General features: G+C 38.5%; 1 protein-coding gene across 1 annotated transcript in view; it reads right to left on the bottom strand.

The window, feature by feature from the left end:
• Positions 1-27,812, bottom strand: part of REPS2 (RALBP1 associated Eps domain containing 2) — a 74,450-nt gene that overhangs the window by 27,346 nt on the left and 19,292 nt on the right. The window contains exons 2-14 of the mRNA XM_081907599.1: positions 22,943-23,066; positions 21,894-22,042; positions 20,586-20,712; positions 18,524-18,621; positions 17,405-17,543; positions 15,880-15,943; positions 14,931-15,073; positions 13,473-13,564; positions 12,522-12,593; positions 11,519-11,588; positions 10,760-10,834; positions 9,001-9,043; positions 6,635-6,771 (exon numbers count right to left, since the gene is read on the bottom strand). Coding sequence (XP_081763725.1) covers positions 6,635-6,771; positions 9,001-9,043; positions 10,760-10,834; positions 11,519-11,588; positions 12,522-12,593; positions 13,473-13,564; positions 14,931-15,073; positions 15,880-15,943; positions 17,405-17,543; positions 18,524-18,621; positions 20,586-20,712; positions 21,894-22,042; positions 22,943-23,066 — 1,333 coding nt within the window. The remainder of the gene's footprint in view (positions 1-6,634; positions 6,772-9,000; positions 9,044-10,759; positions 10,835-11,518; positions 11,589-12,521; positions 12,594-13,472; positions 13,565-14,930; positions 15,074-15,879; positions 15,944-17,404; positions 17,544-18,523; positions 18,622-20,585; positions 20,713-21,893; positions 22,043-22,942; positions 23,067-27,812) is intronic.

Below are 27,812 nucleotides of genomic sequence, written 5' to 3'. Positions count from 1 at the left end.
GTTATACCTGTATTTGGCTGATGATTGGGAAGAAATGCTAAGATTGCTAAGAAAAAAAATCCAGCGTATATTGTGCACATAGCTGGAGGTGAAAGGTAACTCTTTAAACAGCAACATAGAAACCCTGCCAATCTTGAATTAGCCAATCCCCAAGTTCTTCTAGGTTGCATAAAGAGTGGAGAAGCAGAATATTTGCTTAAAATAATAAAACTGGGTTCTAGTCCTGGAAAAGTTGGAGGCTACAGCATATGCAACCTGGGTATATATTGCAGTCATGTCATGTTATCCTTACAGCAAGACAAAATGTATCACACATCAGATATCTCTTACACAGAGTTTCCAGAGTAGACTTGAGTCCATGGAAATGTAAGTAATAATGATATGTGTTAGTCTTTAGGTGACACGAGATTATTTGTTGCAAAACAGACATTCCTGTGCTGGAATTCAAAAAGCCCATGTGTAGGGGAACATTTGGTCCTCCAGATGTTGCTGAACTACAACTCCCATCATCCCTGGCCATTATCCCACAGTTGCTGGGACTGATGGGAGTAATCACGAGTGTGTGTTAAGTCTGTGCTCATAAAATGCATATAGGTATATAGGTCAGGAAGTTCCCCAGATCTTCCCAGTGTGCATATATAGACTGAAAGTGAAGCAACATCACAAATGAATCCATCATGTTGCAATCTAAAAACAGGTTTCATAATCAGTCCTGCATTCTTTCAGTGAAGGTGCTCTGAAATGCATTTAGCAGCACCTAAATGAGAAACTAGTTACTTTGAACTATGTGTTGCCAATAATCCATAGTTTTTATTTATATCTTGAAATCAATTTCTACTGAAAACTTCAGTTTTAACCACAACAGGATTACAAAAAGTCTTCATTTGCTGTCCTTTTATTAAACTTGCTGTAAAGCCATTGCAAATATTTATTGTGTGTTCATGTCCTGACCCTTAACACTGCCATCTGTGGGGTCAGGTAAATCCCCAAGGAGAAATAGCAAATTGTATTAAAAGGAAATAATAAACTGGGGATTCTTCCAAGCAAGGGTTTCACGTGCAGTATCTTTTCAGCACTGCCAAAGGTACAGAAAGCAGTTCATTTCAGAACATTAAGTTGTTTCTCTCACAACAGGATATATATATATATATATATATATATATATATATATATATATGCGCTACATCTTGTTCAGCTTAGGAAAAATTTGCTGTATCTTGGCATTCAGCATTCTAGGCAAGCAAAATGCTCAGACCAGGCATGTTTGACCCAGTTTCCTGCTTTTTTTAATCCTAAAATTCTAACTTAAGCTATTCATGAAATATTCATAAAATCCTGCTGTTTCAGAATATCTCTGACCTGTTTGAAAGTAGTATGCTTATGTGAGCACTATTCCCAGGCACAATCCAGAGTTCTTAGAACAGAGCATCAGCAAAAATCTCTTCCGAAGCAGGAGAGCAATGTGTGTGTGTGTGTGTGTGTGTGTGTGTGTGTGAGAGAGAGAGAGAGAGAGAGAGAGAGAGAGAGAGAGAGAGAAAGAAAGAAAATATGCACATGCATGTGAATATATTTCTATATATTATAATATATATGTAGTAGACAGGCAAGTATAGTGGCATGCTAGATTTGTCACTGTTGGGTTCTGCTTGTTAGAGACAGTAATGGCATGTGTGCCATTTAGGAACTGAACTCATTCTCAACTGAATAAAATCTGAAAGTCAAACTCTAAAAATATTCAGAACAGAGACTATGGCTTTCAATTTTTATGCAAATGAAAATACATCCCAAACAATGCAGATTGTATATTTTGTTTTATGGAGAAACTACTGTATTAGAAATCTTGCTTATTTATGCTCACTGGGGCCACTTCCATGTGGATATCAAAGACGGGTATGAAATCCAGCAGCTTAAGTTCCACAAAAAAGATGTAATAAACATAACAGACATTTCTGTTTCTATGAGAAATGCCATGGAAGTAGGTGGACATCTTGAAGCATGCTAAATTTCTGGAAATGCTTGCTACATTTTTATGTAACTTTAGGGCTCTGTAGTCTAAGTGTAGTTAGCAATAAAAATTCCACAGTGAAGTATATAATCATCTTAAGTCCAAAGTGCTTTATATAAAGAACAGGAGGAGGATAAGGGTCAAAAATGGAAAGAGCAATGGCGCAACACACCTGCAGCTGGTGCTAGAAAGTACTGATTCATAATTTCTATAAACAAGTTAAGATCTTCCTTTGATCTTACATAAATGCACACACTTAGAAACAATTCAGTTCAGCACTACACACAGAGAGAAGAGAGCACATCACAGCACATCCTGCCAATATAATCTAAACCCCATGGCCTTCATATCAAGATTGTGGAAAATAGATATTCAACAACAACCCAGAAATTGAGTCTGTTTTTTAAAATTATTATTTTTTGCATTTGGGGCTGTGAAGATCTCCAGGGGATTCCCTTAAAGAGACATGACTGCTCCTTTAAGAAGTTCCCAATGCAACTCTACAGGGCAACTCAGTTAGCACAGCCCATGACAGGGAGCCGCTGTTATCACCAAGGCCTAATGAAGAGCTCTTGGAGCTCATGGGCTTCAATAGCCCTGAGAGGAGAAAGGCTGGCTTGCTGGAGAAGGAAAGAGAGAGCCAGAGACCCAAGGAATCTCCATCTCTTGGCTTCTTCCCCTGGCAGCAGGGAGGTACAGGGGGCACTGATAAGAGGCTTCCCTTACCACTCCAAGCTGGAGAGAGGATACTGTGAGACTGGGATACTGTGTGACCTTAGAATGCCCTAAGAAAATGACAGCATAACTGCTGGAGCTACCATTATTCAAATATAATAATAAGAAGAATAAGAATAAGAATAATTTATTTATACCCAACAAAAGATTAAAAATACATTAAAACATCAGTCATTTAAAACTTCCCTAAACAGGGCTGCCTTCAGATGTCTTCTAAACGTCAGATAGTTGTTTATTTCTCGACATCTCATGGGAAGGTGTTCTACAGGGCGAGTGCCACTACTGAGAAGGCCCTCTGGCTGGTTCCCTGTAACTTCGCTTCTCGCAGTGAGGGAACCACCAGATGGCCCTTGGCGCTGGGCCTCAATGTACGGGCTGAATGATGGGGGCCGTGACTATTTAGGGCTTTAAAGGCACCAACACTTTGAATTGTGCTCAGAAATGTATGGGGAGGCACTGTAAGAAAGCCAAAGAGTATTGGGAGATGATATACTCAGAATTAAAAAAGATGCTAAGGGGCTCATTTCCCAAGAAACCAGAGATGTTCTTACTGAGTGTAGTAGAGGGGGGAAATACCCAAGAAAGTACTTAGTCTTTTCCTTTATGCAATAACAGCAGTGAGAATAATTTATGCCCCAAAGTGGAAGAACAAAAATAGATTGGCAGAATAAGCTAATAGAATACGTGGAGCTAGCAATGTTGACTGAAAAGATAACAAATCAGGATGAGTCCAATATAAAAGAAGCATGGGAATACTTTTGCAAATATTTAAAGAAATATAACAATCAGATACATGTAATTACAAACTCCTTAATACTTGTTTAAATCAGGTCAATTTGAAAGGACACGATCTTTGCTAAAATTCCAGTATGCCAAGATTATCACTGAGGTACCCTTTCAATTTTGAATTACCCCTTCTGATTGGAAAAAAACTGGTAAGGCAAAATATTTTGCTTCTCTTTCATCAATGCCAGTCTATAAGTAAGTTCCTGTATTCTACTGTTTAAAGTTCTGCTTAACTATTTTCTTCAAGCATCCAGCTCCAAATACATAGCTTGTGACTGTGTTAAAAATTAATTACCTAGCTCCAGATTCTGAAGCAGGAGTGTACAGCTCTACTCATTTATTCAGGACTTGTACAAGTTTTTCAGGGGGGGAAGGTGCCCTTTCATTCACAGCCTGCTGTCATAGAGCAACTTGAATAGAATAGTACATTTAACATGAATGGGAATTCATGATTTACAGGTGGAAGCTTTGTGTGTCTTTTCCCTGTAATTATAGAAGGCTAAGGAAAAACCCCAAGATGCCTACTTAGTTCCTATTTCACGTGCAATTGTGGGTTTTCTGAATAATACAACCCTAAATGCAGAGCTATATGACAGAAGACTACATGGCAATGTGTATAGGATCTAAATGCTCTGATTCTGCTTATATTTTACATATCCCATTTAATTTATGTGGTTTCATCAGAGTTTGATGAAGACTTAAATTATACTAAGCATGCATAGCCGACAGAAGATTGTACCAGTATCTTAAATTTAAGCAATACCTTAAGTGTTCTGTGGGTGGGCTTTGTTGGTTTTTATCCAGCCATATAAAACTTGAAAGACTAGTCTGAGTTGCCACCTTTCTTAATTTAATGTACTGATCAGACTATTAAACACAGCATGATTAAAAGGAACACAGCATAGGAAATGCAGCATGAGGCAAATTGCTGGCACACACCAGCTCTTCTGTTAAGGAATTAAGCAGCCATTTGCACAGTCTGTAGCAGAAGGAGCAGTACAAAGCTGGCCAGGTGGAAGAAGTCCTGGAACCCGAAATGTTCAGTATGCAAAGCAGAGACACAGAAGGCAGCATGATGAATTGTTGAGAGATGCTTTTTTGGGTCACTGCATCATAATGAAAACATATCACAGTGCTGTGGTCTCCACTATTACCAAAGGTAGTTGGATGTGTGTGCATCTATAAAATTATATATGCAAACATATAAATACACACATCAAACCTTTTGGATCATTTAGTCCAACCCCCTGCAATGAAGGAATCTTTCACTCAACATGGGGCTCAAACCCACAACCCTGAGATTAAGAGTCTCACGCTCTACTGGCTGAGTTATCCCTTAGGCAATATTCGTATTTATGTATAAGAAGAGACATACATTTAATAAATAAATCTCCATCAATGGACAGTAAGCAAACAATGAAAAAGAACCCCTCCGAAACAATAATTGTATGATTGGTTTCTCAGATGATTACAAATGGACAAAATCTCCATACGATGGAGGCACAGATTTTTTTCCCTAGCCAAAGTCACCAGCAACTTTGCAAAATGATGGCACTGCTGAGGTGAGAGCAAGCTTAAAAACATAAATGATGACAGTTTTGCCAGGCTTCTAAAGTGGCAGCTTTGGCTTCACCTGAAGTTTGACAGGCATCTGAAAAAATGTTTAATTTAAAAAACCCAAGCAGCTACCATGTGCTGTTTTCCAAGAGGAATATGCAAATAGCTAAGTAGTAATATATTAAACTTGGTCCATAAGCTACAGAATTTGCTTTATTTTTAACATAAAACTATTCTATTAGTTTTGAACCAAAGGAAGAGTCCCTCTTACTCATGAGCTTTAAACTGTGCTAACATGCAGTTGCGTTTTCTTAAGCCATATCTGGCATTGCACAACTGTCATATATAGTTTTGCAGCCTATCAATTATCTGATAAATATATGCAAAAACCTGGGGTGTATCAAACACCAGTAAGACCATAATATTTGGCTAGCATGCTGCATGTAATCCAGGAGGAGGACATTTGACAAACTTGTCTGTTTACTAGAAGTTCTCTGGAAGCACTGGACATTTCAGAGCAAGGTTACGGTATATACAGGAATGCACTATTCAACCAGTAAACATGAAGGCCTAAAGACTGGTTCACCAATGCAAGTACATGGCTTCATTTCCCATTTTTTGTAAACTGCTTTGAGGGTTTTTACAATCAAGCAGTTTATAACTTTTATAAACTTTTATATATCCATCCCTGACAGATGACTCCTCACCTGAGAAAAATCTATCTTAGGGTGATTTAGAGCCCACAGAAGCTCAAGAATGGCTCACAACAACAGTCAATGAAGAAAAAGGGGTGCCTTTGGGTGAGACTGGCAGGCATACCACCCCCCAGAAAGGAAGCTCAGCTTCTGAAGCAGAGACAGAACCACCCCTGAAATCCTGGGAATGATGGCACCTCAAGAGGCAGACCAAGACCCGCACAGTCAAGTAGAATGCTTGAGTGCAGAAGAAGACTCCTCGTAAGCTGTGACTTAGGACTCTTCCTTATGAGAAGGATTCTCTGTAGAAACTTCTAGGGGGCTGCAGATCTGCTGCTGGAACAACATCTTGCTACTAGCCCTGGGTCTTGTATCTGATCTTGGCCTTGGCTTACCTGCACCTTGGAATGCCCCTCGACTTGCCTCTTGCCTGAGCCCTTGTTGGAACCTCTGGTTGCCTGGAATTGGATTTTGGGCTGCCTGTTGCTGCTGTCTACGCCCACAACAGCCTTGGTTGTTTGGAAGATCCCCTGGGACACGAGTGGGCAGGACACATTTCCTCATGACTCCCGGAAGAAGAGTAAGTCCAGCAACTCAGTTGAGTGGCACTTTCAACTCGCACTGACAGTGAGTGAAAAGGAAGTTCTCTCTGTGCCGACCCATTGAATATTCAAATTGTCATCTGATGTTGCAACATCAAGAAATGAAGATGCATATGTGAAGCAGCTGTAAGTGCCTGTGCAAATAACTGGGAAATTGTTTGGCATGTAACTACTACAATTGCCTTTAAAGCCTATCACAGTATTAACAACCATTAACCAGCAAAGGCCATATATAAAGGGTTGCAAAACTTTACCTTGTGTGTTTTGCTGGAACATCCTATTGAGATCTAAGGAGGATGCTCTGGAATGTGATTTCTGTGGCCTTGGTGGAGGAGTTGGTGGCTCTCCCCCCTTTTTCATCGCATCTTCTATAGATGTGCTTGAATAAGATCTTGGGTAAAAAAGACAAGATTAAAAGGGGAAAGCTACTGGGGTTTTTATGCCTACTGCAAAGGTTGTAAAAAAACAAACACTGGAAGAATGTATTCATTAAATATGACACACACCCTGACTTTATGTTTAGTGACAGTGCTTTACAGCCACATGGTGGAGCCAGCTTGAGTCCACTCCACAATAATATTTAATGTGAACTGTGTGTGTCATACAGACAGAATTCTGATTCGTATTAAGCATTATTGTGGTGTCAGTGGAAAGGATGTAATTACCGTATGAGAATTGTAACACTTCCTTCAAACTCACACAAGTCATAGTACTTTGCCAGGATGTTCTTTGGGCAGAACTAGGATAAGCTGCCTTTAGCTATCATCGGCAGAAATCACACTTAAATGCACTTTATTTAAGGATAATATATGGTAAATCTATATATGGATGAAAATGTGTACATAAAACATCGGAAACAGGTCATTCCAGGGATTACATACTGAAGGCTTTTGAATATGGTACAGGCAGGTGTACACAACACATATAGTGTGTGCAATTCTTTATAGTAGGGAGTCTTACGTATAACTGACATTCTAAATACTGTGGCTTTTAGAGATGGGTAGTTTTTGAAAATTCCTTAGTTGTATATATTACATTGCGAGACCAAGGCATGGAATGCTGCAGAGCTAGACTTTTTTGTTTTTAACCTAAGGGCCACATTCCGTCATGAACAAACTTCTGGGGCCTTAATCCTAGGCTGGGCCAGACGCAAAAAGTGAGGAGCAACTGTTGTGACTCTTACCTTTGTACAACAGGCCCATGCAAGGGGGTGGGGGAGCAACTGGGTACCCTTGCCCTGGGCCTCGGTGGCCAAAGCAAAAAAATTAGGGACAGGCTGGGCGTTTTGTTTGAGTTTATTATTTATTAAATTTGTATACCACCCTACACACAGGTCTCAGGGCGGTTCACAAGATAAAATCACAATATATAAACATAAAATACATAATCAAAATAACCCCCAAAGCACATTTTAAAAGGGCAATAAAATTATAACTTTATTCCAACAAGACTCTTGTCCCAGGCCTCTGATAAGCTCTGCACAAGCCTGATAGGCTACACTGAAGCTCTGCGAGTATCAAAGGTTTCTACACTACCTCTACCCACACGCAAGTATCCTCCATTCAGGCAAATAACAGAAATCACAGTTAAGAATGTAACAGTCTGTTGGATTAGGCCAAAGTTCTATCTACTCCAGCAAAAGGTCCTCACAGCGGCCAACCACTGCAAGCAGAACCTGAGCACAACAACAATCTCTCATCCACATGCACCTTGGGCAACTTTCCTAGCAACTGAGTGGTGGCAAATGAGGCACAGGGAAGTCTTGGGGATGTGCAGAACTCTACACATAGGTCTTTGGATCTAAGCCAATAACTGTTTTCAGTGCTGACTAGAATATAGTTGATGTTTGTTACTGTTTCATTAAAAATGGAAACAAAACACTAAGATCATTATGAATTTTCATGAGGGTTCTTAAACACTGCAGAGTTACACGTGCTTAAACTTCTGTTTTAGGCATGCCTAAATCTGAGTTTTGGCCACATGACCTGGAAGCTGTACGCCGGCTCCCTCGGGCAATAAAGCGAGATGAGAGCTGCAACCCCAGAGTCGGTCACAACTGCACCTAATGGTCAGGGGTCCCTTTACCTTTAAATCTGAGTTAGATTTAGGCATCATTGTGAGCCTTTACCCAACCAATTATATTTACATCGACTTTGCTCAATTCAAACCATTTCACTTCATCTAGATAAATTCCCCTACCTGTAGCTGTCTTTTTCACTTCCAAGGGATTCAGATGGATTTCCTGAACGTTTTCTAACAGGAATTTCTATTATTTTGCTCTGCACGATTAAAAAATCCATCTCTTCAATTTTAGTTCACTCTCCCATCATATGCGAATAGTTTATATATATTATGCGATTAAGCATACAAATGCACTAGCTATCACTTGTAGTTCTTACTTTTACCCTGCCCAGAATTGCTAACTGGTTAATGATTCATCGCAAGCAAGCCTCCATTTTTTATATAATGATGGTGTTTTTTTCTTTGCAAGGGGGGAGGGGAAATCATCAAGTTATTTTCACACCTGGATGCATAGACTGCAAACCTGTAGAAGGCAGCAGTCAAGAACAGGTGCACACAGAGAAGAAATGAATTATTCTTTGTTCTTGCCTTTGCTTACCTGGATCTTGGTCTTGCTTTAAGTGTGTTAGATTCCTGAGCAACTGTAACAAAGGATCACTTGTTAGGAATATTTTCAGGAAGTCAGATCCCCTAATTATCAATGATGCTTCAAGATGAATCACTGTAAACATGTGCTGCCTATGAACAGCGCTACTGAGCACTTGAATATCAGGCATTTCACATTTTTAAAAAATCCTTGACTGTATTCTGAGGTCTGAACAAACAGACTACATTTGAACGATCACCTCTCAGTGTATTAAGATGAGATATGAACAAGCTTTGTGCTCCCGCATGTGAGCTAAGAAACAAGAAGGGAAGATTTTGGTTAATCCAAACTGGAAAACTCTGCTTACTGACTTCCAAACAAGCCAAGTTACTAAGCCATGGTAAAAAGTTGGCTTGCTAACCTGACTTGTTTGGAAGTCAGTAACCTTAGGTTCCCTGGTTCAGACATAATGAGAAACTATACTCTATTTATTTAGCAAAATGTATATACCACTTACTGGACAGAAAACCTGTTTGTTTGTTTGTTTGTTTGTTTGTTTGTTTGTTTGTTTGTTTGACACCCATCTGACTGGGTTTTCCCAGCCACTCTGAATGGACAGTTTGTTCCTGGCCCAATAAAACCATCATTTATTGAACTAAGATTTTTATGTCTGCACTGGGCCATTAGCAGTATGACACATGAACCTCTCATGTTACAGCAATAATATACAAATTGGCCTGTGCAGCTATATTCTATACATTATTACACTGCTGCACCTGTTACAAGTTTTCATTGTATAACCACATAAAATTGCAGCCATGGGAGGAGAACTCGAAGATGGTTCAGTTGGCCATGACAAGCAATGATCTATTGATTGTTCAAAAAACAAAGAACATAGAAAACTTACAGAACAGGAAGATACCTAAGATATACTATTTCTTCCTGAGATACTAACTTTTTATATATAGAGTGGTTTGGTTTTAACATGCAGGACCATTCAGACATATACATCTGCTTTCAAGTGGTACATTTTTCTGTATGTTTATATGAACTATAAGAAGGCAGTATTATACTAAACGAAAGTGACACTTAATAAAGTTCAGGAAGAGAAGTAGATTTTACTAAGTGGCTCATCACTTTAGATCATGTGTAAGTTCAGGACTTTTTGCATAAGGAAAATGGGATAGTTATTAATTCATTAATGACAATCCTCTTATGTTGGAGACAGAAGAAACTTCAGCAGCAGGTGCTCAGCGACCCAAGTTTGCTAGGTGTGTTTTGGATTATTTCTTTTTTGAAACAGTTTTAAAAATGTAATAAGAGAGGTTTTATAGAGAGATCAAAATAAAGTATATCTTTTTCTAACAATGTGAGAAGGGACAAGTGCTATTAAATTCTAATGATTATGCATAAGATTGAAGTCTAAATGTAACAAGGAATAAGCTTCTTTTCATTTTTCATCCTTCATTCACTAGACCAACAAATACACAAGTCTTACAAAAGCTTCTCTAATACTTCACACAGTGAAGAGGAAAAATATTCCAAGGTAGAGCCAATTAGTTATAACAGGCAGACAGCTATGTATGCACAAGATTCTGGTCAATACTTTATATATACTGGAAACCCTTGAAGCCATTTTCTTTATACTGCCGATAGCTAATAACCCAATAATAAATACATTTTATGCTGAAGCAAGCACCAATGTAAGTAAACTTAGAGATTCCACATTAAAACAAACCTGCTTCTGTGTTATATAGGAATTTTTCCATACCTGTTTTGACAGCCAAGTGCTGAGATGCTTTGACTTCTTTCTGTATTGTCTGGGAAGAAGCACTAACTTTCAGACCTTAGTAAAAACAAGAACCGGAATGTTACTTGTTATTAATTATTCCACATAGGAAAAAAGGTTATTCCAGTTAACACTTCTCTTATTTGTGCCTATAAATGTCCTTGTCACACACTAAGAAGAATTCAGCTCACACAGAGTGTTATCAGGGCTATCTAAGACCAACGCTGAAGTTACATAATATAGATAAGCTTCAAGATACATTTAACTTCAATAATGTTTGTTGTTTCCTGCATAGACTTCCCAACAGTAAACTACCCTTATGAGTTTTTAGTTGAGATGTAAACCATGGGAAGCCCAGGATAAAGTATGCAGAAGCTTAGGAAAAACATTTAGTAGCTAAATGGATAAGAATAGTACATATATCATGCATAACTTTACCAGAGCTTAGCCTTAGTTCTTATAACATTACTATAATGTTGTTCCACAGATGGTTGTGTGAGAAATCAATACTGTCTGAGGCAGTTATGCAGAAGCATCAATCTTGATTACGAAATACAAGCACTGAGCTTTTTCAGTAGGTAAGAGGACGGGGGCGGGGGGGGGAGCCCTCATTGACAGGAGCCACATGCCTTGCCAAAGATGCCCAGTTTTGTTTCGTTTTCCTAACCAAGAGGAACTGTATAAATTATCCATTTCCAGCTGAAACCTAATTAATTAAAAGACAGCAGTTTGCTATTGTACCTTGTTTGTCATCATTAACTGTGTCCTGTGTCAGGGCAACTTTATCAGGCATCTCTTCAAGTGAAGTCTCCTTATAAAAGAGAGGAAAAGTAAGCTTGTAATTTAAAAAAGAAAAAGAAATAGAGAAGGGCAACCTGTAAATCATTTCAGAGGTTACAGGCTGACAGAAACCTGTAGGTCTGGAGAGACCTCAGGAGAAGACCTTCGAAGAAGAGTACAATCAGGACAAATTTAATGTCCTATATTATATAATCTAGTTTTGAAGCTAAACTATGTGTCACAAAGCAAGCTGGTGGGTTGAATTTGAAAGGAAGTGAAACAGCAAAGGAATTGCTTCACAAATGTGATATAAACTGCAATTCTACATACAGTTATTCAGTAGTAAGTTCCATTGTGTTCAGTGACTTATTTACAAGAAACTGTGTTCTATATTGCAGTCAAAGTCTTATTTTCTTCTTTTACTACATCTAACACAGTACATTGCAGCAAGAGTTCTGTCCACAGTGAAAACCTGAAACTTATGCTTGTAACCCAACAATCACATGATGACTGCCTTGTAATCACAATCAGCCTGTTGGTTCATCTCATATTTCAATCATTTTTCAGGGTCATGTGAACAGGTCCTATTGTATGAGAATTGTCCAAATGCAATTTGTTAACAGGTTATAGTTCCAGCATTGTATTTGCCAGGAAATTATCTAATGAAGCAAGCTCTCTTTCTCCTACTATTCCACAGTCATCTTTTTAAAATGCACATGCAGTAATACTTTTCCAGCAAGGATACAAAAGGGTATATAAGTAAAATCAAAACTGAGGGAGGTTACTGTTTTTTTCTGTTTGTTCGTTTGTTTTTGGTGTGCTATAACTTTTGTGTTTTCATTTTGTACTTTTATGCTGTAAACTGTGGATCTTTGGATGAAGGGCTGTTTATAAATTTAATTAATAAATAAATGCAATTCTACACAGCGACTAATGCAATAAATATAAAGAAATGGTCACCAACTGGGTCAGTGGAAGTTGCCTCAAAGAGAATCAATGGTTCTGAGTTGCTTGGATCTTCGCGAACAGTTTCAAGCTGGTTATTTTTAAAATTGAGGGATAAAATAAATGAGAGAGAGAGAAGCATAGATCATCCTCTGTAGTGTGAAAAAGCACATCAGTATAAATTCTAAGACTAGAAGCTTTCACAAACAGTTATATAGCAATGACAATTGAATAATTCTTGTTCAGTTTTGAAAGAAACTTTTAACAACAGGTCTACTACTGAAGCCAGGCAACCAAAGTTTCCCAGTCTCGTATTTATTGTAGCTTATAGTGAGAAATTGTTTCTAGAGTAAGAATAAAATTATATATGGGCAGGCCATATATAGGTGGTATAAAGAATTGAAACATGGCCTCATACTAGAATTGAAGCTCCACCCTCATACTGAAGCTCAACCAGGTTGGGCATTGCCTGTAAGAATATTGGGGGCTCATTGGCAGCTCCATACTACTGGCTGTACAAAGTCTGGCACTGACCTTGTCTTTCTGGGTTTCTCCTTGTTATCTGTACTATCACTCAACACATTCTACAGCTGATCCCAGATGTGGGGAACCCTTGGCCCTCATCTCTGGTCATCAAATATGCTTGCTTTGGCTGATGGTAGTTGTAGTTCAGCAACATCCGGAGCACCAAAGGTTGCCCACACTACACGTTTCTCTATAACCACTTATAGTCCATTATGCATAGAAGGTCTAGCCAGAAGCACAGAGAGTAACCTGCTAAAGGTAAACTAAGCATGGAGTGTTGATTATCCAATGGTTAAATCAGTCTCATACAGGATACAAAGTCTCTCTCTCTCTCAACCGTTTGTTTTAAAAATTTAAAATTAAAGTTAAATTAAATTTAAAAGAAGTGACAAGCAAAACAGAGGTGCGTTTTTAAAAAACACACCAGCAGGTGAGTTTTTCTTACTTCAGTCCTACTGAAGTCCCTTGTTTGTTGACTTGCTGCCAATGATTCTGAATAAGAATTCAAGACACGATCACTTTTAGGCTGAAGAGGAGCTAAATTGAAGAAAAAGATAGAAAAACAAATAAGTCCTTGCATTAACCTTTATGTGAACTGTGAACATTTTCTGTGAACTGCACCACTGTATTAACATTCTTCCTTAATATATTGTGACAAGTACTTTTTATTTTAAAATGCTCTTTTATTCTATTCCAGGGTTATGGACATGCCATTTTTATGGAGGAAAAACTATTGATTTTTATTTGGGGCCACTGGGGGACCTGTGGCCCTCTGGATGTTTCTGAGCTCCAACTCCTAATACCCACTGGTCATGCTTGCTGGGGCTGATGGGAGTTGGAGTCCAACAACTTTTGGGGGGCCACAGATTTCTTCACCCCACTATGTGCTGCTGGGGGGACAACTCCACTAAAGTTAGTTTCATATTCTAGGGTTCCTGGTTTGTTGTTATGTGCAAATAAAGGACTGTGTTCTTAGAACAAACTCTGGATGTTTAAACAGTGCCATTTCATAACTCACTGATTAGTTTTGAAATTGACTGGGAAATCTGGTTTCTATGTAATGCCAGAAATATTGGAAACTGAAAATAACTTTCTTCTCTCCCCCCCCCTTTAGTTTTCCAATACAGTAGTATCTGCTGCTCTGGGCCGTAACTGGAGTCCAAGGGTTACACACATGTGAAGGTGGTGGATAGTTTGTGTTAAGGACTCTGAGTGAGAGGCAGGGAAGGGAAGACTTCCCAGGGTGAGAGCTGGGAGGGTCCACCACTTTCTGTGTGAGACAAGGGTTAAGAGCTACCTTCAAGAGAGGACTCTGCGTTTTATCTTCTCTGTCTCTGGTTTTGTTTGTGTTTAGAGTAGTTTCTTTTCTCTTATTACATTATGAAAAAGTTTTAATAAAATTTTATTTTAAAAAAGGAAGAAAGAAATTAATTCTGGTGAAGATATCCTCCTTGTAGTGTAAGAGGAGGAGTGAGATGAGTGCTATGTTCATACACATAGCACTAAACCATGGTTTAGTGCACAATCATCAATGCATATCATCAATGTTCCAGTTACAGATAGGTAGCCATGTTGGTCTGCCATAGTCAAAACAAAAAAGAAGTGTGTATCTGAAGAAGTGTGCATGCACCTGAAAGCTCATACCAAGAACTAACTTAGTTGGTCTTTAAGGTGCTACTGGAAGGGGAAAAAAAATTGTATCATCAATGTGTTAGTCAAGCCAAGCACATCTTTTATGCTGGTGTTAATTCTGCTAAGCTGGTTCCTTCAGTTCTGTCATTTAGATGCAATTTAGAGCCCATCTTTTCCCAGAATTGTACCTCAAAATAGACATTGGTTAAAATGCCATTTTAATCCACAGATTATTATTTTTTTTAAAACCCCACAAATATTAAAGCTTCACCTGCTTGAAAACAGTCAGGCAGCAGAGTCTCTGGCAAGGTGTCCGGCAAAAGATAACCATTTTTCCGAGCAACAACAAGGTGAAAGGCGGCACAAAACTCTGGTAATGTCAGTGCTCCATCACAGTCTACATCACTTAGCTCCCTGTGAATAAGATAGCTGAGTGCATTATTGAAATAAAAATCTTTGTTTGCATGCACAATATATATAATTGTGGGGAACGCTGCTTTTGAGTTATAGATTTGTTTTATTTTGACATTTATGATGTTTTTCTTTAAAATTTATTTCATTAAACCATTGTAACTTTTCTTTAATACATTCCTTTTCTGAATATTTTAATGTCTCTCTCTCTCTCTCTCTCTCTCTCTATATATATATATATATATGCCAATGCTCCTCTTTACAAGTTTAGAAATTTAATAGGATTCATATAAAACTGAAGTTGCAATGGGCCATATGCAATGTCAGCTAGATAGATTTCTTTAAAAAAACAACAGGGTAAGGCCTCATTAGTAAAGTGTTGATGAATTATGCAGCAGTACTTTTTAGATAAGTTAGGTATTAATTAGGTTTCAACTGATAAGCACAGCTAGAACTGAAGCTTATGATGTTATCTTAACTATTCTGAATGTATGTTTATCTGAATCCATTTCACAAAAATATCTGTTGAATTATTGTGCTAATTATGTTCTTTAAGATATTCTTCTAGTGTGCATTGCTGTTCAAATCTCTCTAGTCCTGCTGAGAAGGGACAGTATCTCTACAAAGATAACAAGCATAAAATAAAGATCAACATACACCCTGCTGTGCCTGGACCTCAAAGTGATTTTGATGGGAGCAATTACTGTGATTTCTTTAGAGATAAATTGTAAGAAGTATGAAGAACTTTCAGCCACAGTAGTTTCTCTCACACACAATAAAATTAATCTGAATTACAAAACAGTACTTACCATATGTGCGAAAGCTCAGGGATTGGCAGCTTAGATTTTGTGAAGAAGTTCTTAGCCACAGAGCCTGTCAACAGAAATGGCTTGTCAAACAGTGAAATAATAAGCTACTGAACAACACATTTTCCAAAGCATTTCAATATAAAGAAATTACTCAAGAGTACTGTTTACTATGCAATGCTATTTAACACTATACATGTTTGTTTGAAATATTTTGCTCCAATATCACTATTCTAATCAGAAGAAATGAACATGTTGTTGGAGGAACTGAACATGGAGGAAGGGGTTAATTTCTTTTATAGGCACAGATCACTCCATGTATGAGATAAAGCCAACAGGAGAAATCTCATCTGCATGTGTGACTGGGGTTGCTTTTTTAGGTTTGTAAAATCCTGTTAAGTTTAAATTCTGGCCAAGGGTGAGAGGCATAATACAGTTTCAAATCTTCTGGAATATTCCAGAAATGCAACAACATGCCTAAAGAAAATCTCTTGGAATGGGACTAATCTTTAAAATTAATAGCACAGCACAAAAGCTCAGCTTCTTATTCAGCTGATATTTTTTGCTCTAAATTGAACTAAATTGCTCAGAATCTATCGGGAGTGCTCAAACCCCAATTTCCTAGTTCCAGCATCACAACGAACTGATTTTTTTAAAAAAAGGAAATATGCAATAAAATCAGGTGTGTGAAGTAGGGATGGAAAGGGAAACCCCACAAGGGTGGGTTGTTGGAATGAAAATGCAATGTCTGAAACACATGCAAGGAGGGGAGGACAGGACGGAGACATACCCATACACACACAAACACACACGCGCGCGCACACACACACAGAGAGAGAGAGAGAGAGAGAGAGAGAGAGAGAGAGAGACTGCTGTTACTGCTTGCTCATCCCTCAAGTTGCAACTTGTTTTTCTTGCCAGAAAAAAAGAAGACAAAACATAATTGTCTACTTCAGAGACAGCTTCAGAAATGGCCTAGAGATGCATGGTCACTATATTACTGTTTTCATGCAAGGAGATAAACTCCCTGAAGAAATTACAAGTTTAATGTGTTGTGTAAAGTCCCAACTGAGTATTTTTTTTAATCACAACTACATTTATAAGACATAATTAAAATGCAAGTTAGTCTAATAAAGCTACAATAGTGAATAATTTTAAACTCTTATTAAATAAAAACATACAAGGAGTAAAAAACCAAATGGCAATTGTACCATAACATATCTCATGTGAAAACATTCTTCACCTATGATTGAATCTCTTCTACTGAACGCAGTGGAATTTTAAAGCATTTAACTTTGTCTGGAACATGCACAGTATATTGTTAAAATATTTTTTAAAAAACAAACAAACAAGAACACAGTAACTCACTTGTGACATTAAAAAACGGAAATAAGGGTCTGTGCGCATTACCAAACATACAACATACCCAAAACACTTATAAAAAAATCCAAGAGGCTTGCACTTAGCCTGTGTCAGTTCCTTGCCCTTTTACTCTAGCCTTCCTTGCTGTGCATACAATGAACATTACCTGAAATGAAAGAGGTCAGGTCAGGTTGTAGGGACTTGAACTGATTGGTGTAATATTCTCGTTGCTCCTCAGTTATTCTCCAGGGGTCATCTGAGTAATTACTACTGCCGTCCTGTGGTTCTCTCTCTACTGAAAGAGACTTCAGGGGGAGAAAGGGCAAAGCATCATTTTGAAAGGTAGAGAAAATGCTGAGATGTCTGAAGTTTCAAAGTATTGAAGTTGCTTTGTTCTTACTGTGTAGTTCTTTTTAAAAGAAATTGATGGGGAAGGCCTGATTTCAATAATAGTCCTGTTGGGTTTACAATAAATGCCTTTATTCATAGGACTATAGGAAATCTTACATACATCAAACTAAATCTGTATGAATATAAACATTGGACTGACTCGAATGAAACACCAAACAATGGTTCAGTATTATGAGAATCAGCCTAGTTGTGCCTTGGATTCATGCGGTTCTGCCCTCTTCATTCAGCACAATCATAAGGAGATTGGATGCTTTTGCTTCCATTTTTGATTAGGGACAGCTTGCCTTGAACCCAAGAAACTGTGATTAATCGTAGGTATGGTTGTTGAAATCAGACTTCTTCAAACTCATTAAATTCTAGTCCCATCAATACAATATGAAACTCAATCATGCTGTATTTCATTAGTAAGAAGTCCTCACTGTACCTTTGATACATTGAAGTCACACATAAAAAACAGAATCTAGAGTTCACACATTTCATTGTGAGTTTGTTTCAACTGAGCCCCTTCTCTACCTTAAATACTTTCTAGGAGTCAAATTATTCTTTTCCCACAGGGAAAAAATGGCGCTGCCCATTATATTATAATATTGTGTATCCATTTGACTGATTTTATCATATGCTGCATGTGCCTTGAGAAAGGCAGCTAACAAGATTGCGAAACAAACTACTGAAAGTTTAGTTTTACATCCATATTAGCCTGTGGTAGTTTTCTAGTGAATACCACAGTTTGAGCTATAGGGTAGATCTGTTTGTGGCTACATTCAAGATTATTTCAAACATTATTGATCATAAAATCATGTTGATTCTCAATAATTATTTCAAGCAACATTGCTGTTTTCATTTTAAACATCTTACATCCTAAGTAGTTCATTACCCGAATGAGAGATGAATGTGGTGGAACTGATTTAGACCCATAATTCCCTGCAGTTGGTCCATCTTGCTGGACAGCAGTATGTCTAACTTCGTATGAACCTATGGAAGATTAAGGGGAAAATAAAAACTGAATACTTGCTAATGTTGTGCAAAATCAAAGATGACAAAACATATATCATCCTTCAGTCTCAAAAAAATAAAATAAAAACAACAATCACACCTTCTATGAAAGGTCACTTTATCACCCAAATCCTTCACTTATGTTAAAGGCTGATTCTCAAAATGCTACTGCTCATGCTGTTGACTATTGACCAAATACTCACTTAACGTGTTGAAAGGTGATTTTTTTAAGGTAAAGGTAAAGGTACCCCTGCCCGTACGGGCCAGTCTTGCCAGACTCTGGGGTTGTGCGCCCATCTCACTTAAGAGGCCAGGGGCCAGCGCTGTCCGGAGACACTTCCGGGTCACGTGGCCAGCGTGACATCGCTGCTCTGGCGAGCCAGAGCTGCACACGGAAACGCCGTTTACCTTCCCGCTGGTAAGCGGTCCCTATTTATCTACTTGCACCCGGAGGTGCTTTCGAACTGCTAGGTTGGCAGGCGCTGGGACCGAGCAGCGGGAGCACACCCCGCAGCAGGGATTCGAACCGCCGACCTTTCGATCGGCAAGCCCTAGGCGCTGAGGCTTTAACCCACAGCGCCACCCACACACTAAAAGCATAACATCTGACTTTTTGCCTAAGTATCCTATTGCAAAGAAGGAAGCAAGTGCTCTTTCATGAGACATGCTAACATCAAGAAAAACATAAATGAACAAGGATTCATTGATGGCAGCATAAGAGTTTGATTCAAAACAACTAAATTCAGTGTTAGCCAAGAGTAAACACTGGTATTTGCCAACTAGGGAGAACTACACACCATTTTGGAGGCCTCTTTCACTGAAACCACTAAAGCTTGCATCCAAATATTGATTCTGAACATTCAACAGTCTGTTATGTCTTATGCAAGTAAAGAATGAGACCTAGAATTTAAACGGAACTGTAGTTCATTAAATCACTTAAAACTGGAAACCTCTTGAATGGAATGGGCCCTTCAAGAGGAACAGGACATTGAAAAGAATAGAAGCTCTGCTCATGGAAGGGGACTCTGCCTGATTTTCAGCCATTTCTGCTTTCCTCTCCATCCCACAGCCCAGAAAAGGTTTTGCAGTGGCTGAGATGCTGCTGGGGAGGGGATGTAGGGGTATTACCTGCTGCCCATTCTTCAGGATCTGGATCCACCTTCCAGCCACTTATCTGGATCCTAGCTTGAATTCTACCAAGCTTTATCAAGACACCAACAAAAATAGGCAGAACAACTGGTGTGCATGTATGCAGAATCCATGACAGAGCAAGTGTCACATCTAATGCTGTGCTAGCCGGCTGAGGCCAAGTTACGAGGTGTGTGTGATGTGCCTCCGCACTTCTATTTCTTCTTCTTTTTTTAAAAAAAATCCTCATTTCACTGGAAGGCCATTACTACACCCGGAAGACTGCACTCAGTGGTGAAGTTGTTCTCAATTCTATCCACCATAACTTTAAAATGGGTTGATTTACTAAAGTATATAAAGAAACTGGCACATCCTTCCTCCCAATCCCTCCTCCTCCCTGAGATTTCTCATTACCTGTACTTAGGTAAGTATAAATCCCTTATTCATTTGGGTGTTCACATAGTGTACCGTATCCTATATTTATCTTAACAGATTTACCCAAAGTTGTCCATGTGTTGCCAGCAGGACATTCATTATTTAACTTTTGAATAAATTCAATAAAGTACTGCTTTTGTTCAACAAAATCTATGGCTACAATAACCCCCTACATTGAAAAGGGTTGAGAATATAAATCTGTAAACAGATGCTTGTTCTAATTTAAACTGATTTTCAGGAAGAGGAAGACAAGACCGAATAATGAGAAAGCACACAAATCAAGTCAGTTTCTTTTAAAAGAGATGTAATTAATTTATGAAATTGCTGGGCTGCTTCTGTGCTTTTATGATTTGATTACTCCAAAGCAGATCTCATCTTACCTCCATGCTGCTGCTCAAGCCCACTTCTCAGGACACCATACCCATAACTCAAGGGAATCCTCTGGTAGGTTGATGGAGAAGCAGGAGGTGAATCAATGGGAGACATAGGGGGAGACTTTGCTTCTTGCTTCAAAATAATTTTTTAGAAGAGAATAAGAACTTTGAATGCTGGCTGCTCCATAGTCAAAGTGATTTCATCTAACCACAGTAGAATATTAAATTGTAAAAATAAATAAATATGCCCACATAAATCCTCCTCTGCAATTTTTGATATTGCTGAACACTCAAAATTTCATGTCAATACCTGAGATTCATTGTTACATGATTTCATGATCTGATATTTGACAGATGACTTACAACAGTATTATCATATCTGACTGTACTTGACACTTGACACTTGACATGGAACAGTATTTATTACCTGATATGGCTTGATAGACAATAGGGCCTATCTATCAAGTGAAAAACTACTGACTATCAAAGAATGTCAGCTTCAAGCAGAGATAAAACTTTGAAATCATTAGTTTTTTAATTTGAATTTTGAGTGCATTGGACAGTCTCCTGTTTGGTTTTTGTTATCATATGAAATAAATTAACAAATACCACATAGGAGACTTTCTAAAATACTTGTTTAAAATTCAAAATCTAAATTTTGATGATTTCAAAGTCTTCTTTTTTGTCTGTCTGAAATTGGCACATCACATATTCACTCTTGCCCAGTTCATAGTTCAAGAAAGCACAGGGATGACCATTAGCAAAATTAATGTGTTGAAAGACCTCAGCGTGGAAAGGTGTTGATACTGCTAGCCTACTTTTTACTTTTTATCCATTAAAGGAGCTGGCAAAAATGGGATCAGGTGCTCTGTTCTGACTTCCCTTAGCCCTCATATGAGTAAGATATAAAGGGGGGGGGGGAATACAGGGCAAGTAGTAACTTTCAATGGCAAATTTGCTAGGTGGCTACAGCTTTTGTGTCACTGTATTCCACTGGCCTTATAAGCAATTGGCAAAACACATACATTGGACCTGGAAGAAAAGTCTGTAGCATTGACATTCCATAGAATAAATTGTATTCCATTCTAATGGCAGAGCAATTTCAATTTTTCGTCTCAGTTAACACATCTGGACCATTAAAGACTATCTGCAGTTCAAAGAGGCAGCAATCAATTGTAAAAGCCAACCATGCTGATAAAAAATAGTGTACTTTAATGAGAAATCTCAACAGTCAGTGTGTATGGAAAATAAAAATAATCTAGTGCCTTATAGTTAGTTGTGCAACAAAATTTCTACTTTGCAAAGGGCCTTTACCTGCTTTTCTCCTCCATCCAATCTTCTGAAGCAATTTTTTTCAAGTGTTGCATGTGGAATCTGAAATTTAGTTCCATGAGCGTCTGCTGGGTGACTGTACCTTACATCACTATCAGTTTTCAGTGCCATAAATCGAGGCAAGGGCAATTCTTAAATAAATATCAGAAATAAAGACAAAATAAAATTTCATGGAACTATGCATATTGAAACAAAGCTCCCCACCACAAAAGTCAATTTAACACTAAGCAGTGTTAAAAGAGAACAGAATTCCTATCCAAAAGTATAGTCATACTCAAAACACAATCTATAGCCTCATTGACTGACAAGGAAACGTATTTCACAATATAATAATTTCTAATGGGGTACTTGTACATGATATATAAAAATGAAATTTGGTATACATGGCGATTCAGTGAGTAGAAAAATGCAAAAGAGTGGACATTTTTGCATTTAGCAACTTAACGGAGGATTTCACGCTTGCCTAGAGACTGGTTTGTGGAGTACTACAACCCTTGTTGCCATGAAATGGATTCTCCCTAGTAAGTGTGAGTAAATATGCATAGGACTGCACTGTTAATCATGAAGTTAATCTGTCTAGTGCAGGTATAACTCTCAGCAAGGTTAATGAAAAGTATTGTTTCCAATCCTTTTCAAAGCATGGCTTTACAGCTGGGATAATAGTCCATATTTAAGCATAGTCTAGATATATGAGCATAACACTTAACAGTGGTTAAGTATAGGAGAACAGCTTTAAAATCATGCAGCATTTTCCCATTCATTATACAATACATCCTACACATTCACTGAATTTACACATTTTGTAATTTATAGTTACCATCTCAAATGGGGTTTTGGAATAAACACCAAGGAAGACAACTAGGGTTTGAAGTTCAGGGAAGTTTTTAATTTGTGACATCTTAGTGTATTTTTGGTCTTTGTGAAAGCCGCCCAGAGTGGCTGGGGAAACCCAGCCAGATGGGTGGGGTACAAATATTATTATTATTATTATATTATTATTATTATTATTATTATTATTTGAAAACAGTTACCATTCTGAATGCTTTCGATCCGTACTGGGAGGCCAGACTGCGCAGCAGCGATTAGCTTCAGAGCAGCATAAAACTGAGCACGCCCAAAATAGCCAACACGTTTAGCACCACACAATTCTGTAATCTGAAAGGAGAGAAAGGGGTGAAGGGTGATGGGAGACAGAGTTCAAATAATTAAAACACTTAATGCTTTCAATGTAAAAATTAGTTGGAGATGAAACTGTAAAGATGCAAACTACTGAAGAAAAGCTGAAATTGTGTTTGCAAAGAGACAAACCTCTGGTGCAGGCATCTGACCTACATTTGACACCCCAAAGGGGCTAACATTCCATTGCAGAGGCAGTTTCCCCATATCCTCCCATTCACCCATTACAAATATACCTTCCCTGACTAGAGACTGTGCTACACATAATCTGTCTTCACACAACTCAGCTCTTTTGCCCATCGTTAGGGGGAACAGTAATCCTTGTGTGGAATACCTGAATATTGTATATAACCAGTGGGAAGCATGTAGAAAAGTTTCTTTTTTTTTAAGGAAGAAAAACAGATGTTGAGCTACAGAAATTTCCCTCTCACTCAATTTAGTCAGGAAGAAAATGTTTCCTCAAGAACGGGGAAAAAATGTTTCATTAGATGATTTCAAAAAAATTACTGTCCCCCAGTATTAGGAGTCCTTTGGCTGTCAAAACAGTGGGTCCAATCGTCAAGAAAGAGGTTTCTGCATGTGCTGTTGAGGGAAATGAGGGACAGATGGGGCTCATCAACCTGGGAAGGTAGCTCATCTAGGAAAAGTAAAACTCTGATGCCACTGCCTTTTGGCTACACTCATTAGTGAGAAAAGCTTCAGGAGTAAACCTTGAGGTACAACCCATACCTGTTGCCTTGTGCAACATTTTTAGGAAAAGAAAATGCTAAGGAGCAAACCCTGCACAAATCCAGAGTGGAGTCCCTAAGACAGTTGGATGGTGCCTTGTATGCTTCCTTCCAGCAACTCCTGCGGCCAAGCTGGTGCTAAATGTATTTCTCTGATTTCCTTTGGACAGCATCAGTGAGGCTGAAGGGGGGTATTGCCACCTGAGCAGCCCAGGACAAACCTCCATATACACTGTCCAGGCTTCCACCATGGAGAGATCACTTTGGCGCTGCAAACACAGCAAAAATTAACATGGGATGCTGTCAAAGGGACTCCTCTTGAAGGAAGGGAACCTTTGGAAACAACCCATTATCTTCTAAAGCAGGGATTGCCAACATGGTGCATGTGGGTGCAATGATGACCTCTATGCCACTCGCCCCACTCACTATCCCGTTGGTCATGAGGTGTTATGGGGTGGTTACTTTTTTCTACTGTTAGAAGAGTTGACACTCTTTCCCACTTCCTTTTCCAGATCTATGCACTATTCAAAGCTCAGATTAATTCTACTGGACATCACTTTTACCCTGATCCCTTGGGAAAGCAAAGTGTGTTTGTGCATGCACTTTATTTTTGTCTGTCTTGATGGGGGCAGGGCAACCTCTGTTCTGTCAAGTGCACAACTAGCAGCACCATAAAGGGGAACAGCTCCTCCTTAGATTCTTCAAGATTCCACCATTCAAAATTCATCAGAGTAAAAGCTGATGAATCTTGCCAATCCTAGCCAGATCAGACTGGCTAATCACGTAGGTGAGAGGAGCAAAAGCAACCGTTTCCTGACATTATCGTTCTCAGTTTCTTTTAATAATAGTTTTTCATCAATTACAAGACAACTTAAAAACTCACTCTAATTTTTATTATAGTCTCATGACTTAAAAAGTTAACACCTCCAACAGAATTTTTGCTATATCATCATTTTGCCATAAAGACTTCTAACCTTGCTGAGCGCAATAGAGCAACAACAGCTGTGGTGAAAAGATATAATCACAGAACAGGATAAATGCTTATATTTTTATAAAATAAAAAGGGTGTATGATCTCTACTCTAAAAGGCCAACATCTGATAAATACTTTTGGAAATGCAGTAAAACTTTTCCTGTTTGAGCTGGCAATCAACACAAATACAAAAACACATATCCAATTTTACTCTAATTGGGTATTGTGCTTTATTTTTAACTGTTACCCTTCCTGAGCACAGAAACAGAACTAAAACATTTTCAGGTGTGTCATAACTAGTTTCATCGTGGAATTTGTGGACTACTATGGAGAACAATCTTGTACAAGCTTTGATGCCTGTTGCTGTTGTCCTGTTTTTCGCTTGCTAGGAAACAAATGACAGAGTGAATTTGTTCACATCCAAAATGTTTTTGGCTTCTGCAGTATTTTTTTTTTTTAAGCATGTACTAATCCTGTCACAAGTAGCAGAGTACTTCATTAACAAATGTACTTGGGATTTGGTAAGCAAGTTAAAGCATTCTTAAAAACAACTACTTTGAAGAGAGAGAAAAAGCTAGTGGTCTTTTTCTTTAAGTTTTACAACTGCCAGTGTAAACACTCCTGCGATAAATAGTCCAAAGTGCTTTGTCCCAAAACACAAGGTTCCAATTCTGGTGCATCAATCAAATTATTAACTTGACAATTCCAAGTGGGTTGACTGCTTTAAGGTCCCAAACAGAAAACAGGATGTGTTGCTGGGCTCTTGTGAGCCATTCTTTTTCATCTCACTAACCCTGCTTCAGCTACAACCTTGTCTAAAATAAACTCTGAAAATATTGTCACCTTTACATCTACAGAACTACTTGAGTGGCAGGTCAACAGAAACTGATGGGCTATTACTGCCTATAAACATTAGCCTTGGAGGATTCCCTTTCTCTGCTAGGCCACTCTGGTGAGTCCAATCCAGAACCCTTCCTTTTCCCTCTAGAGCAGGGGTAGTCAACCTTTTTATATCTACCGCCCACTAATGCATCTTTCTGGATGGTAAAATTTCCTTACTGCCCACCAGTGCTCAATGGAAGGAGGATTCAGTTTGTGCCGTAGAACCCCCTGCCGCCCACCTAGAATCCTGAAACGCCCAGTAGTGGGTGGTAGGGACCAGGTTGACAGCCCCTGCTCTAGAGCTAGAGACACTTGGGGTGGGGGGACGGGGAGATTGTTCAGGAATGTACAACATCAGAATGGAAGTGCTGGGCTGGCATGGGAAATAACTAGATCACAGATATGCTCTGAAAAAATCTTTCTATCAACCCTCAGGACCTTCTAAAAACAATATAAGAGCATTAGTCGAATCCTCTGCTGAGAACAGCATACATTTCAGATTGCTGCTGGAGATTAATGTGGTGTGATAATACCATGATACACATCACATGGTATTTTCTACTAGAAAATATTTCAGACACATCATTTTCAAGTGGTAAAATATTTCCACTCTGACAGCATTTGAGTATTTTATTTTGACACCTAAGGGATTACTGTAGTCCTTTTTTTAATGTATTTATATTTTTGTGCCAATGTTATTCTTTCTGATGTGATACTGCATTTCATTGTTTGATTTGTGTTGTGCACCACCTAGAGGACTAGATAATTAATAAATGTAAACAAATGAAATATCACTGATAAGAGAAAGTGAGAGCAGCTTAAAAAAAAAAAAGCATTTGAAGCATCAGCTCACTAGGCAACTTTCACCACCACAGCCTGAAATTACACTGAATCCACAACAAGAGTGGCGAGTATCCTGTGGCCCTCCAGAGGTTGTTAAGACCCCAACTCCCATTATCCCTATCCATTTGCTACTGGGAATCCAATAATTTCTAGAGGGCCACAGGCCATCCACCCCTATCCTATAGTCTTCCAACCCCCAATGAATGTTCATACTGGTATCTGACGACACTGAAACACTTAACATCCTAGGAAAATGCACACTGTAAATGTCTAGAATTTAACATGATCTTAGAATGCAGGCTTGTGAATTTATCTTCCTGAGATAAACAAGAGGATAACATGCAACCAGAAACTGTAATTAGGAGAGATTCAGCTGAGCTTGCTCTATTACTAGCCCAAGCCCAAGGGAGTGAAAGGAAGAGAAAGAAGCTCTTGTTTTGGGAAAAACATTGTTAAGGCATCCTCCTCAATTTTCCTGTTTCATTTTTGTATTTGGCCAAGTAGCTCCTTCCTGTCTAACTTCTAAGAACACACCAAATATAAAGTAGATATTACATATATGTTCTTCAGATACATTTTGGTGTAGGATTGTAGGAAATGGAAACCAATGTACACATGAGAAGCAGCTTTTGGATAAGAAATAGCTTCTCTCTTGTTGTTGTTGTTAGTTACCACTAATAGCTGGTGATTTGGCTGGGTTTGCTTTTAAAAGAAAAAAACACTCAGCCTTAACCTAAGGCTAATTGCATTTTTATAGACACAAACATTTAACTATATAACAGCACAGTGTCAACAAGTCAACTCACAATAACTTCCGTTGATTTCAGTGAGGCTTAGACTGCATAAGCATTACTAGATTAAAACACAGCTAGGTTGCTCTTTTTTCAATTTGGAACCATGCTGGTTTGGAAAAACACATCAAAGTAAAGCATTTCATTTTTTTAAAAAAGGAAACAGGATAGATGTAGATTGTGGTTAACGTTGTGTGTACACAACTTCATGAACCTGTGGTGGGAGTGCACTGGATGCAGAGTAAACAAGAGTGTGTGCACAGTACTAGGCATATAAATAGGTATAGGACTGCAGCCTAAGTGCTGACTGAACAGGACTGACTCACGAGTCACAGAACATATTAGCTCAAATGTCTTTGTGAAGCAGACATCCTCATCCCATTTCTCATCATGGCACAGTATCCAATCAAATCTCCCCACTCCTGCTGACTGAAGTTTATGTGGGAGGAAATGACAACAATATTCTTACTCTTTCGTATTTTCAAGGCATCCACTCAAGGAAATACTCA

Source organism: Podarcis melisellensis (genome assembly GCF_964234715.1).
Source record: "Podarcis melisellensis genome assembly, chromosome: 4".
Lineage (NCBI taxonomy): Eukaryota > Metazoa > Chordata > Lepidosauria > Squamata > Lacertidae > Podarcis > Podarcis melisellensis.
This window is presented reverse-complemented; position numbering and strand designations above follow the sequence as displayed.